This window comes from Lissotriton helveticus, chromosome 3_1 (assembly GCF_964261635.1).
Source record: "Lissotriton helveticus chromosome 3_1, aLisHel1.1, whole genome shotgun sequence".
Taxonomy (NCBI): domain Eukaryota; kingdom Metazoa; phylum Chordata; class Amphibia; order Caudata; family Salamandridae; genus Lissotriton; species Lissotriton helveticus.
The window spans coordinates 1,987,880,458-1,987,895,141 of record NC_136061.1 but is presented as its reverse complement, the minus strand read 5'-3'; the positions used below and the strand labels follow the sequence as shown (position 1 = coordinate 1,987,895,141).

At 41.4% G+C, this 14,684-nt stretch overlaps 1 protein-coding gene across 4 annotated transcripts in view; it reads right to left on the bottom strand.

Moving 5' to 3' along the window:
• Window positions 1-14,684, bottom strand: part of IGF1R (insulin like growth factor 1 receptor) — a 1,553,571-nt gene that overhangs the window by 636,121 nt on the left and 902,766 nt on the right. For all 4 annotated transcript variants that reach the window (XR_013608878.1, XM_078683133.1, XM_078683132.1 and 1 more), the window contains 2 exons: window positions 10,777-10,991; window positions 5,770-5,896 (listed from right to left, as the gene is read on the bottom strand). Coding sequence is in view for 3 of the 4 variants with exons in the window: in XM_078683133.1 (XP_078539259.1) it covers window positions 5,770-5,896; window positions 10,777-10,991 (342 nt within the window). In the remaining variant the exon portion in view is untranslated. The remainder of the gene's footprint in view (window positions 1-5,769; window positions 5,897-10,776; window positions 10,992-14,684) is intronic.

Genomic DNA, 14,684 nt, shown 5'->3' with positions numbered 1-14,684 from the left:
CTTCGTAAACATTTATTTAAATATATTAAAAGCCAAATTATTTAAATCGAAATGAACAGCAGTAGCATAACGCAAGATGACCCGATTCCCCCGCCCCGTCCCCCACAACTGTGTGATGAGGGACCACAGTGGCTCCCACATCGCATAGATATCAATTGGTTTTGGGCTCAATGGGGGCCCCTGAATGGTTGGTCCCCCTACGCTGCAGGGGCGTGCTTGGGAAAGCCAAGTTGCTTTCCCTAGCGTTTCACTATTATTTCACGCCATTGCACGCACACACTGCAAGGTATGCAATGGCATAACTTGAAGGGTGGGGCCCCCTCCAAAACAAGAAACCCTGGGGACACCACACAGGTGCCTCTGTTATGCCCCTCTGTAAACTGCTATGGCTACGGTCAGTGAAACACTTATCACATCCCCTTTACCAATAGGTTGTCCCAGATATCCCATTTTGGATATCCAGTCACATAAACACTAGCTGTTTGCGTCCATACACATCCAGTTAGGACACTGTTGAAAGGAGTAAAAAGAACTTTAATTGTGCCCCTAAAATGTCACCATGAGGGCCAGCTCAGCAAGACGAAACTCTCACTATGTATTTCAAGAAAACAATCAGTGAAGAGTCTAATAGCAAAGAGGAAACTTTGATTCATTCTAATCCCTGTAGGAGTTGGCAGTATATCCAGGGTCTCCTATAAAGATAATATCACAAGTGCAGCGTGGACTATCAAATAAATGAAGGAAGATAGCCACAGCAGCGGCCTACATTTAATTCAGAGGGGTGTATCCGGTGTTCAAGTGATCTTCTGTTATCCCCAAATTTCACAGAAGACATATGATAGCCTAAATCAATTAAGGATAAACACTCTGTATAATTTCCCTCCAATGGCTATTATTTTAGATCATCTGCATTTTCGTGCCCCTCAGAGAATAGTGTGTCCCACAGTGGACCTACCAAGGTCAGCCTTCACATAGTTGATACAAGGATACCAGGGTCTCGCTGAAAAGATGATGAAATTATTTTGCGGTGAAGTTGAACTTAGTCTTTCACTTTTCAAATTGATGTTTGTGCTGCCTTCTGCCGCCCCTGCTTGGGTTGCAATCAGCGCACGTTATTGTTCCTTGGACCTTTCCGGCTCTTTAAAGTGTGCTACGGGTAACTGAAAGTGAAAGTTAGTGTCGCTGTTGCACGAACTCCATCAACTATGCATGTCTGGTTCACAGGATGTGCAAATCATTTAAAAGGGAAGCCCACATTTCCTCTGATGTCAACAGTCAACTAAGGGATTCTTGTTCAACAGAGGGGAAAAATGAAGGGGATCTGATTGACACGGGTATGCATGCTTAAAGTAACAGTATCAAATGGACTTTGTAATTAGAATGCAGCCTAAATGACCTCATTGCCTGCCATGCCTTCATTTTAAAAGGAAACATCAAAAGGTTTTTCTGCCATGGTGCTTGTCCAGCATAATTTTTCATTCTGATTTAACTGATTTAAAAGAAAGCGAAAGAAAATACTGGTTTTGGATAGCCATAATAAGTGGACAATATACATTGTACATATGCAGAAAACTGATACTATACTAGTCAAACTTAGGTGTTCAGGAGACCTGCTTGCTGACAAATGCATCACCCCTAGAGATTCTGTCCGAAAGATCACGGATTACATTTTTCAAGTAAATGATCCATGAACCCTCTCTTATTTTAGTTTTCAAGTCAGGCGCAACAATTAACATCTTCAATCCAAGAAAAAGGCCTAACAAATCTTAACTAACTAAATGGTTGGGCGCAGTCTTTGGAGGCTTAAATACATTAAGTCCATTTAGTGACATGATCACAAATTGCTAGAATCTTGTTGTACACTTGGATGAATTTAAGGAATGTCAGGGTCTCTAGGGAATAGTTTATTTAGACATCACCCACTGGCAACATCGAGCTTCCTGTAGGCCCAACTCTGATCTCTGTGGAAAACTGACCTATGCACAAGAGAATTTCTCCTGACTGGCTAATCAACCAATAAGAACTTATCATATCTTCTCCCAATCCCACCACAGGAACTGCTCTTGAACGCCTGTAATCAGAAAAAAGGTTGATAGTGGAGTTTATTGTCCACTATCAGCAGCATGATGCTTTGTGGATGCTTTAGCTGGAACAAGATGGGGGGACTGCTCCATCCCTGTTTTGGCTGCATCAGGCATTGCCTCGCATTATAAATGGAAAGCAGACCAATGAAATCTCTGCGGGTCCTTCTGCTCTATGGAAAACAAATATAGCCAAATGAAAGTGGAAGAAAGACTGTCAAAATCAATGTGATATAATATCTCGATTTAACAGGGACAAAATCTGAATAACATTATTCTAACAATGTAGTGTTTTTACCTACAATAACCTTCCAGAGTCTTTTTATAAGCGAATTAGGAGAATGTAAATATTGTTCAAATCTGTAATGCGTCCATTCCCAATTCATCAAATCGACTGTGTAGGATTTATACATTTCTATAGCTTATTTCTATAATCAATGATTTTCAATAAGCCAATACATCCTTTGCTTTTTCAGGGCACTTTTGCTACTGTTGTACTTGTGATGGATGGAGCTTTGGAGATCATTTATGTGACTGCTTATAATGCTCATTGTGTTGTGACGAGTCCGTCTAGCCTACAGAAGACATGAAATAATGATATGCCTGCACACCAACTATATTGCAACTACATTACAAATGAGAAATTAAATTTACATTTCTTTTAAATTAACAATGAATTGCTATGAACTGGTGCACATATAAGGAATACAAATCGTGTTTTTAAAACTTCCAAGACACATCAGCCTAATTTGAGGGTCACCCACTTCTAAAGGAAAAGCGTATTTACCCCTTGAAAAACAAGGTAGCAAAAAGACCTATCATTACTAACCTCAGTGGTACTAGGAGCCAGCTGAGAGTTGCTTGGCACTAACGCGGCCTATTACTTCAAGTGTATATGTGTAGACTCCAATAAAAACATATGAGTTTCTATCCATTGGTAGTAATATCCTCGAAATGTAGGCTGCAGTTGTAAAGGACTTCTTTTACTAAACGATTAACTACTTAGAAAAAATAGTTTAGTACGATTTTTTCAATCTAATCTCACATTAAAAAGGCACTTTCCTCAAGGGGGAGATACACTACCATCTATTTGAGGTTAGGATTCCTCAAAAAAAATGGAAACGTTGTAATGCTTTTCTGTAGGAATGGCTCTACTGAGAGCATCAGCAAATCTTTTAAATCTTTTCAAAAAGATACCAAGTGCAACTGGTCATCCTCACCTCATTATCATGCCTGAACTTGAGACCCTGACTACTCAGGTGCTGAGATGAATGGTGCCACTCAGCCCATGTCTTGCAAATCACAAGTTCAGGATTAGGATTTACAAAAACTTGACAAAAGTACAGTCTCCTTCAGGTATTTGCCATCTAAACTCCTGGCTGGAAACATTATAATTATGCTATTTAACGTCATGTACTGGCAAATACAGATGCATCCGTTTTATGAACTAGACGCATCCTCTACCACAGTGCTCTTTCATTGAGGGTGGACGAAATCCAGAACTGTAGAAATTAAAACTCTGAAATTTTTGATCACCTGAACTTAAAGCACCATAACTAGCACCATAGCTACTCAGGTCAAAGAAATTTAATCACCACCTGTCTATTCCATCATACACCCATCTTGACCTGCACAGAAAGGAGCTTTTCTTGTACAATCTCAGCAGCAATGAGCAGTGTTGGGACACAGGTTAGGTGAGACAGTCATAAAAATGCACCAGGGACATCTGGAATTTTCCCTTAAGGGCAAATAAAAATGCATGAATGTGTTATTTTAATCTAATTTTTTTGTAACTACATCAGATTACTAAAAGCATTGAGTGTCCCATGCGTTTAAAACATGTGTCTAGATTAAAGCTCAATAGAAAGCTACAAACAGTATGCGTCTCTGCTACATGGTGTGAGAAAACAAATCTTGGGAACACCTGGCATTAAGCATTCAACTTAATTTCAGGATGATCTCTCACTTGGTGAGTGTGCCAGTTGAAAAGAAACACAGGGATCAAATTGAATTCAATAGGATTCATAAAGGTCAAGAAAATCCTGGGAATCTGAAATGTGTTTCTACTACGTGGTAAAAGGAAATCTCCCTTGCAGAGTTCCACCCCTTCTAAGATTCCACAATGCCACTTTCTGGCTCTCATAGTAGTGTCAGAAAAAAACAAACTACTTTTAAGAGCTTGGCTTGCACATCAATGCAAGCTAAAAGCTGATGGTTAAGTTGAAAGGTGTATGATGTAATATTAATCCCTGGACCTCACGGCAGTCCCTTTATAACATTTATTGTTATTCTTTGCCTTTGTTAGTAATACTTTTGCTATAGATTGCAGAAGAGATCGGGCATTACGTCTCAAGTAAGGTCCACTGAACGGTCTGTATCCTGACATCCCAAATTGGGTGTAGAGACCCGAGGAGTAGTCTTGCTCAGGACATGGTCACCCATTTTCAAAAGGTCAAGGAAAATAATATTTCTGGTACGTCAAAACCAGAAATTGCAATGATGCTGATGTCACAAAAATGGGCAACTTCGAATGTTATCCAAATTCATAGGCAGCCAAATCTGATGCCATTTACTGGGTTTCTGTATGATATTTGGATTACCCCTTTTAATTGTCTTTGGTCTTGATCACGCTTAAAGGTACAAATGGGATATGCACACCGTTCAGCGACACCTCCCCACTGAGTCAGCGTAGGAGATGAGCTAACCGTTGAAATTCTTGATGGTTTCAGGGAGGTTGTTGCTGAATTCGGGTCGGTGGCTATTGAGAGCAGTGTTCCAATCCTGGTCAGTGATGCAATTCCAGTTTTGGCGGGCTGGTCTGGAGGTGGTACATTTTTATTTTTAGGCCAATTTACAAACACAGAAATACGTCAATCTCACATATGACAATTAGGACTCTCTTCCATGTGTTTCCAGCAAGCTGCAGTAAGTTGTTTTATATTTTGAAGAAGCATTTAACTGGCAACCAACTGTGGCTCAACCAAAAAGCATCCCTTCATCAACTGCCCTTTGAGGACGGTACTGGAGCGGATATGCTTGTATTTTTGAAGGACACTCAACCAGAAACATCACTGAGACTCAGTGAGATGGAGTAGTTTAAATTATCAAATGCCAAAAACACAAAATGTGATCTTTAAAGCCTGTTTTTCATATATGAATTTTGCCATTCCTTATAAAAAGGAAGGATGATTCAATTCAAATATCATCACTAGTTATATTTATTGATCACTGATGGAATCCTGCATAATGAGAACCTTATTACTCTAAACAGACTTTACTACCAAACTATGTTCGTCTTTAAAGTATTGTGTTCTTGCTTGGGAAGCATGTGAACTTTGTTGCATTGTCTCCGTTTTAACTGTGTAAGTGCAATCTTTCTGCAGAAATGTAAGAGACTATGCTCGAGAACTCTTTAGCGGTCAAGAATAACAGACATTTTACAGCTGCAAACCGCACAGAATTTGACGTTTCCAATACATAAAAGTTATTGAATACAACGATAAAGGACAAACAAAACAAGGCAGGCATGTATCAGTCTAGGAAGCAAGCAAGCAGTGCCTCGCGGGAGAATCCAAACTCACTTTAAAGTAATGTCTGTCAAAGCAAACAATGTTTGACGAGGAAACCCAACACACTCCTGCGGTTGGTCCTGAATGACATCACCAGCCACCGAAGAGAAGATACTTACGCCTCTTTGTAGTAAACTGTGAAGCTGATAAGATCTCTGAAGTCTTGGGGACGGTACCACTCCCATGTCAACTTAATCCGGTTCTTCATTGTTGTGTTAGAGATGAACTTCAATTTATATGTTTTACCTACAAGGAAAACAATGCAGATTACAAAAAGTATGCACATCAGCCAGTCTGCCTTAAAACAGAATGCATTTATTGTCAAGCTTTCAAATATGTTACCACAGTCAAGATGGGCTCCCATGTGCCAATGGCAGGTGCCCCTCCCATTCCCTTTAGGAGTCCTCAGGTTGGTGTAGAAAATATTGCTTGGTAATCTATGCGTGGGACAAGACAATGAGAAATATATGGGCTGGACCAAAGACTGCAAAACAAGACTCCCTGTGTAAAGTTTACATCAGTACTTGCAAGCAAAAGTTCCAATAACCAAAGAAATTACTTCTCTCATTCTCAACGACGTATAAAAGTACTGTTTTGACAAAATAACTGTTTAGCAATGTTATTTCTGTAGCATAAGTCTTGCTGGGAAGCAATGGTGGGCTGAGCAGTGGGAGAGAGCCCAGGGGTCCAATTCAAGAGTGATAGAAGACTAATGCAGACTCTGAACCTGCAACAGACTACATCCTAGACAAATACGTACGGAAAGAAACTCCTAACTGAAAATAGAAGCAGTTATAACAAAAGGTTAGGCCACAGAAGCTACAGTGGGATTACAAAGAGGTAGAAGGCGTAGGCTCTCCTCCTCCTCCCAAAAACCTGTAAGGAAGTACATTTTGTTGCAAATTATCAAATATTTGAAGTATATCCAAATGTGCGTGAAGGACAAAACGTCTTACCATGTTAAGGCTGCACTTTGGAGAACTTCTATGTTGATCTCTTAAAAATTACTCTGATTCTAAAATCAATATGGCACTTTCCAGATATGACTACAGGCATGTCCACCAATTGAACAGAAAACACTGATGTGCGGATCTAAGAGGTATCAGATAACTGGGAATATTTCCATTCAAAAATACATCCTAGTAAAACAAACATCCTAACAGTATAAGTTAGACATATTTCTTTCACTTCAAACACACAGGAACATAGATCTAACCCACTCAAAGGGTTAAACTACAAGAAGCGTCAAGTCCTCAAGATTGCCCGTATCCAGAAGCTTTGTATGCGCCTTTGGCAGGAATACGTGTTTTTATTCAACACTTAGAACCATTTTTAAAGCGGATCAACCTACTGGTTTGGCATTGTCCAGAAATGCTTGGGCTTTCTACGTGTGACAAAGCAATATTCCTCTGCCAGGTCAACTCGCGCCTAACTTACCATCACAAAGTAGTTTGGATGTCTAGAACATCAAATTGTACAAGTGTCCAGCAGTACATGGGCTTAAAAAGAATGCTATAATATCCACAAATTAACTAACACTAGGCTTCTTTTCAGACCCTTCATTCACAGATTCAGATACAAAGCTTATCTAGACAGAGCAACAAAGTGGCACCTGTAACTAAGGCCTTGATTGCGATGCTGGGCGGCCTTGCGTCCTCCAGACAATGTTGTGTATTGGGAACCGACGGACTTCAGGTCGGCGGTTCCGACTGCATCATTTGGATGCGACCACACACAGTGCGGTCGGAAACATCCATTTTCCTATGGGAGCTTGTGCAGAGGGCAGATAACGCCCACAGCATAAGCTCCCATACAAAAATGAAAGTTTCAATACATCCCTGCAATGTGTGGAAGCCACTTCACACTGCCTTCAAGAATACAAAAAAAGGTAGTGGTATATAAATGCAACACACTGTATAGTTCCTAATTAGGACATGCTCTCTTTCAGGGTCAACCGTTAAGAGCACCGCAAAGGTAAAGCTCACAAAACTTATAGAACAAGCATTTACAATGCAATGGTCTCGGCAATATTATAGGTAGAGCTATTGGCATTGCTCATAATTGTTGTATTTTTTTTTTTTATCCCTAAATAAATGCCATTGTTTTTTCTATGTGACACCTTTGAACTTTGGGCCCATGATGTGGTGTTTGGGAGGCCAGGCTGGAGTGCTTTACCCATGGCTAACCCACCTTCTCGGTCGGTTGTCTGCAGCCCACACTCGGCTACCTGTCCTCATATGAAGCTGATTTCAAGGAGGAGGTCACAACCTGAGGATATGGCTTAACTGCTAGACCTATTGACTTGGACGCGGGGGAAGCAGTTCGAGTCTCGGCGGCGACGTTCATCATACTCGGATTCTGAGCAAATCGCTTAATCCTCCCGTACTAAACTTCCAATTAATGAGTCCCTCGGTGATGCAACTGATGCTCGTGTAAAGCGCCCCGATGCCTTCGGGCCAAGTTCGCGCTGTAGAAAACTTCCCCCAAATAAAGAAGCTTTTTGTAGAAGTCCTCTCAGGCCTTCAAACTGGACCTTAAAGCTCTCCTCCTCCAAAGACACCTCCAAGTCTAACTCACACCCTTTCCTCCGTCTGAAGGAAGACCTCCCATTATTGGAAAGTCTATTGGCCAGGGTTATGGTACCTCCTCCCCAGTGTGTTCTGATAGTTTAATTGTTTAGTTTAGTAATATCCCAATACCTGTGTATGGTACCCTTTTGGAACTTGCACACGTCACTTTTGGCTTGTAACTCACTGTTTGCTACCTCGCACATTTTGTTTGTTTTAGATACTTGCACAAGTGCCACCTTTGCCTACGTAACGTTTGTTCTTGTGCTGGAGTGTCTGCATTTTATTGCAGTATTATACTTCTACTTGTATTTTGTACGTTTTTGTAACCTGCACCCATATCACTTTTTTTTCTCCTGTAATGCACCGATTGCTCTGGTTGCTCACTAGTGTCACTTTGCTCCATGTAACTTATGGTTTGTTTTTGTATTTTGTTCCTCGTGTATCACTATTGGTCCTTTTGTGAAGCGCTCTGACACCTTCGGGTAAAGTCTGCGCTATATAAAATGGCATAAATAAAGAAGACGGAAATCTACGCACCCACCGGAAGTCAGGCAATGTCGCCTGTGACTGGGGCGGGGCCGCGTCCGGACCGGAAGAGGAGGCATGCGTATCGCGGCCCGGGGCTCCTGTGAGCCGGGCCGCCAGCAGGAGGTTAGGCGAGTGTTGCGGGGCTCCCTTGACCAAGAGGGAGCCCCGTGGAAGGAGCTGGCAAGAGCTGCAGCGGCGGAGTCCCCCGAGATTGGCCCGGTAAGTTAAAAAGAGCTGGGGGGGTCTTGGTGACCTTGTATGTGTGCGACGGGGGGGGGGGGGGAATGCAGCACTCGTGTGTCTGTGTGCGTGTGTATGTGTGTGGGGGGCTGTATGTGCATGCGTGCATGGGCGCTTGTGTGTGTGTCTGAGAGAATGCGCGACAGCAGCTGCCCACAGCGAGCGCGTTCGTGGGCTCGTTTGAAATCGCCTCCGAGGCGATGCGCGCGGCCAGGATTGTCTCCTGGAAAGGAGACACGCCAACAATAGGTTCTCGGCGGAGACGCGCTTCCGCGCGTTCAGCCGAGACCTAAAAAGGAGCACAGTCTATTTGAGTAGTTAATCAAAGAAACCTTATTGTTCAAGTCACATTATTCTAAATACCAGTAAGTCTATCAAAATAACTACATCAAGAAAAAAAAACAATAAAGCATCAGATTGTCTTGTCTAAGCATTATATACGTTCTTTTGATTGATCATTTCACATTTATGACAATGAAGACCCAGCCAATGTGTTTCGTCCCACAATACAGGGACTTGTTCAGAGCAAAAGGTTTTTTTTTTGTCACACTAGGCACTAGTCCTTATCCTATTGATAAAAAGAGTCCTAAGCGTTAGTGTTGCAAATCTATCAGAGTTTTATTAGCAAATCTGTCAGACCGAAGAAGAGACCTCAAAAATGTCTCCAAACCATGTTTGGCTTGCGGGTTGATGTTAAAACAGCGACACAGAACTATTGAGTTCACACCTTAAAGAGGTCATCTCTATTATTATCAGACCGCAAAAGTCCCAGCTTATTCAACAGTAACAAAATGTAGAGTTATTCTTATTGACTTACTGTTATTTCGAATAACGTGACTTGAACGATGAGGTTTCTTTGAATAACCTCACGGTGCATGCAACATGGTGCAGGGATGTTTAGGGAGACACCATAGGTGCCCCCCCCAGGGCCAAATGCGGATGGCCAGGGTCCCAAAGGAAATTTCCGACAGCCAATCCATGTCAGAAAGGCCGACATGGATTGGCTGTCGGAAACCGACATCATAAACCCGACAGCGGAAACGCCGTCCTTAAGGGATTATGAGGCCTGTTCGACTTGCTCCATGAGCCCGTCAGAACCGTGCCGGATTCCCCAGCCAGTTTAAACTCCGACCGCCATCATCATTATACAGCGGTCGGACTTTAAACCTACAATGTTGGTCAGAGGCTTTCCGACCAACATTGTAACTAGGCCCTTTATGCTTTACTGACTGTGCTTACAAAATATTAACAATTTAACCAAGTACTTTGCTGTGAAAAATCCAGAAGAAAGTTAATTATTTTAGAATGCTTCATGCTAGCTTTAGTCATTGTGAAGACATATCCACTGAGCACACGAATACTCAAACACTCATTCAACGCCTCACCAATCATTCGGCAGATAGCATAAAGCTTGACAATCGCAATATTCGGCAGATTGGTTACATTATACAAGGAGACATGGCTCGGCAAACATCTAGTACTTAAACTTTTCTGGCTATATCCCTCCAATCCTGGAACTTTTTTCTGCCTCACCCTAGACTTCAATCGCATTTGGAAGAAATCCTGAAACATCTATTTGCAGTGTTTTTAGCCACAGATTCAAAACTGATGCTACACAAATTCTTAACCATGTTGTTAAAAATACTTATGTTCTCTGTAAATGGCATGTTCCAACGGGTAAGGCCAGCCATAAGTTTTATTCTACAAATATTTGTATTCCCTATTGGTACAGGAAAGAGTATGAAATGAACCCACCCCGTCCTCCAAAACAACTGCTCTGTTACTTACAAGAAGCGCGCTCGCCATTATTCTTCGGGTTTATGTCGCCGGTGCTCTGGCGCCCTTTGGTTCCTGTCACCTCCTCCATGCGGGTGATCTCCGATAAGCAAAGTTTGGGATTCACAGCAAAGTACATCTTCCCCTCATCAATCGTCAAGTTGTGGTAATTCCAGTCCCAAAGCTGCTGCAGGTTTTGATTATCCACAGCGTAAAAGGAATAATTGCTAAATAATTGGTAAAGATGAGAAAGATCATTGTATTACTCTACCCTCTGCATTTTCAACAAGCCATACATACTGCACTTCAAGGTAAATTCAGAAAATACTTTACTGGAGGGACAGAAAGTGAGAAGGGGCATGTTTAGAGTGTGGAGATCTACATCTAGGTGTGCATCTGTTACGTTGGTGGGATGGGGGGGGTTGTTTGAAGACAAAGCACAGTGCAAATGTTCATAGCTTTTGCCAACAAGGTAAAATGAGCAACATTACTTGAACTTCTGCAAATCAATGCTACTGATGTAAAGGAAACTGAAGTTCACTTTCCGTTTTTATGTTCGGCATTTAGCTTCCTGCCCTACATAAACTGTACCACCCCAATCTTAGAAGTGAGTATTAAGAATGACAGTTGTTATGGTTACTTTTTCAGACAATGACCAAGTTTTAGATTTCCTACTGCTGCTTCATGGTTATCTGTAATTTCATTAAAGGGGGATGGAGTGATGTAACTTGGAATATGGCAAAATAGTGCGATGCACACCGAAATAAATTAACCTGCTGGTGATCATATAAGCAAAGGCATGGTACACCCAATTAGGTTTTTATTCATTAAGAAATCAAAAGTATAAAGTAACCTTAATTATAAAATCATTATCACAAATCCATTGACTGGCTCCCATTATCAACCAATGAGCAACAGCACCACCAACTGGCGCAATCAGAAACTGCAGCTACAGTTGGACACATACTGTATGTCAGTAGTATCCATGTCCCCTTCCATCTGGCACGTTTGCATCCATCCCACGTTTGCATCCATACCTTCACCAGTCGTCGTCCTTAAAAACAAGCTCTGTCGTTGCCGTCAGGCCTGCCATAACTGAAGGTGCCTCCTCAGCCACTGATGTGGTAAGGCACTAACTAGGTAATACATGCATCACCATGTTACTCATCCTTGCCCTCAAATATTATTCGATCCACATGTTAACAAATTCTTGAATTCACTCACCTAACCATCAACAATATATGAATGGCAAAGTAAACAAGCATAAACAGGATAAAGTAAACATAATAGTAAAGTGCATGTGTAGATCTCACTGAAGAGCAGCAAATTGTTCTAAAAAAGGAAGAGAAGAATAAGTGAAAGGGGACCTAATGTACTTCCCACCAGCCCAGGCACTGAACCTCATTCATTTTCAGGGGAAAGTGCACGATTGGCAAAAATAACATCATTCACATTGCAAAAAAGTCCACTGCAGAAATGGGCCACACTATTGACTCGTGCCTAATACAGTGGTTGGAAGAAGTAGAATGTAAATGACACTAACCGAGACACAAGCAGGTTAACCCCAAGACCCTCTATGTATGTAAATGTATGTATGTAGTGGTTTGTTTAATTATTTTTAATTACAAGCATCAGACAAAACCACACCTTACAGTACCATTTCCCCTCCCAATAGGGTCTCGCAAATGTTATTACAGGGCAAATCTTCAAACCTAAGAGTTTATCAAGGGAAATAACCAACCCCCAAATCCTTACCTACTACAGTAATCTAAGAGATTCCATTATCAAAATATTTCTCTACAGCGTTTAGCACAGTGTAACGACAATCTACCATCAAAGCCCTATAGGCTTAAAATAAAAAATGATTTTCACAATAAATTGGTCAGGCCTATGGCCTTTGCCATAACGTAAAAACATTTCATAATAAAAAGATCAGACCTATGGCATCTGACAAATGTTTCCAATTAACCAATCATGCCTAAAGCCTTTAACATTGGCTCTTCAACATAACTCAGGCCTACTTCTGCATAAGCTTTCCCACAAGGCAATTCTGATGCATATTATCAAAGAATTATACATACACAAAATGGCAGTTGGAAAAATAATATTCAACTCCTCACAAGAGGGTTAAACAAGGATTATCGCAGAGCAAATCTTCTGTGCAGGTTTGGCCAGTTGGGGGTAACCAACACCAAAACCCTTGATTGCTACATTAATCTGACACAATAATTGTCTACAGGCTTTAACGTAGTGAAAAAAACAATTCACTCTTAATGCTTAGTTGCTTTACAAATCTATTTGCACAATAAATAAATCATGCCTGCTGCATTTCTCATTCGTTTTCATAACACAAACTTTGTACCTGTGGACTCTGAAATAACCTTTTCCAATGAACCAATCAGTCAGATGGTCTTTATTATTGATTTCCTCCAACAATCAGCTCTGGCCTTCTGTATTCCACATAAGCATTCCCGCAAGGCAATTATACGTATGCAGTCAAAATTACAAATATGTACAAAATTACAGTTAGCAAAATAAAAATGAACCCTTCGAAAAAGGCACAATAAGGATTCTCAAAGAGAAAATCTTATAACCCAAGGATTGTCACTGGGGTTCCCAACACCAAATCAAGGACCAAAATACTAGTCTGTAAGGTATAACACAGTATAATGGCAACCCTTCCGTTAAAGCCTATGCTTTTCAGAATAAATAAATCAAAGCTTATTGCCTTTATCATAACTTTTCATTATGGACAGCTCAGGTCTACAGCCTTGCCCACTAGCCTATCCCCATAATCAACTCAGTCCTCCTATATTGAACATAAGCTTTCTCACAAGGCAAAATGTACATACAAGCACTATTTCAGAGGAAGCACTCAAGTTCATCCCAGTCAGAATCTGTACTCAAGTTCATCACATGTGGATGGATCCAAATCCCCGCTCTCAGTAGTGCTTCATAAAGCTTTTCTGTTGATCAGGTTCTGTGGATATCTGAAACCATTCCTCCTCGAAGGGGGTATTTTCTACTTGTGGGAGGGTAGGGGTCACCTGCTCAGGTTGTTCACTCTGTGGCTGTTGATCCCATCTAGCCGCACACACACACCCGTACGTGTACACACACCCACACACCCGTACGTGTACACACACACCCACACACCCGTACGTGTACACACACTCACACTCACACTCTGTAGATGCGAGAACTCCCTCGCATTTTTGCTAGAACCTGACAGGGTTCTTGTGAGTATTCCATTGCTTTTGAACGCAGAATGGCTGTGGTGTTATAAGCATGCAGAATTACCATTACAGGCATGACTACTTGAATGAAAGCTTTCAAAGCCAGCACATTGTCGTGTAGGGAACTATCTTATTTGCGCAGAAATGGCCCTGCACTCAAAAGAACAAGCAGGTAATTGATAAAGGCAATTAATGTCCATAGTCCAACACAAGGAAGTGAAGTTATATCTTCCCAAATGAAAAAACGTTAGTCAGCGTTTTTGTTGTAGAAAAAGATTCCTTTTATTCCATTGAAAATTCTTTAAAAATCACAGCAAGTAATGGACAAGACAGCCGACATGTTTTGTCCTTCTTGGGACTTCTTCAGGGCTTGAATAGCGAAAGACAGATCATATGCTCTTTGTGGTTTAGTCCTCATGTGAACGAGTGAAATAATAGAGAAACAAGTGGATGGGATAGGTTTGTCATAGAAGTTAGTAGTGGTGTCCGGTTAAAGAATGGATTGTTTTTTTGAGTGCAGGGCCATTTCTGCTTAAATTTGTTTTGGAGGGTTGTTTACCACTCCTTTGGGGACGCATGAAGGTCACGTCCATTGCACCTAGTTCTAATAACAACACAGTAGCCACAATAAGCGATAACTACTGGAGCGGGGCATTGTTGCCCTGACCTCCTTCTTTGTGTTTT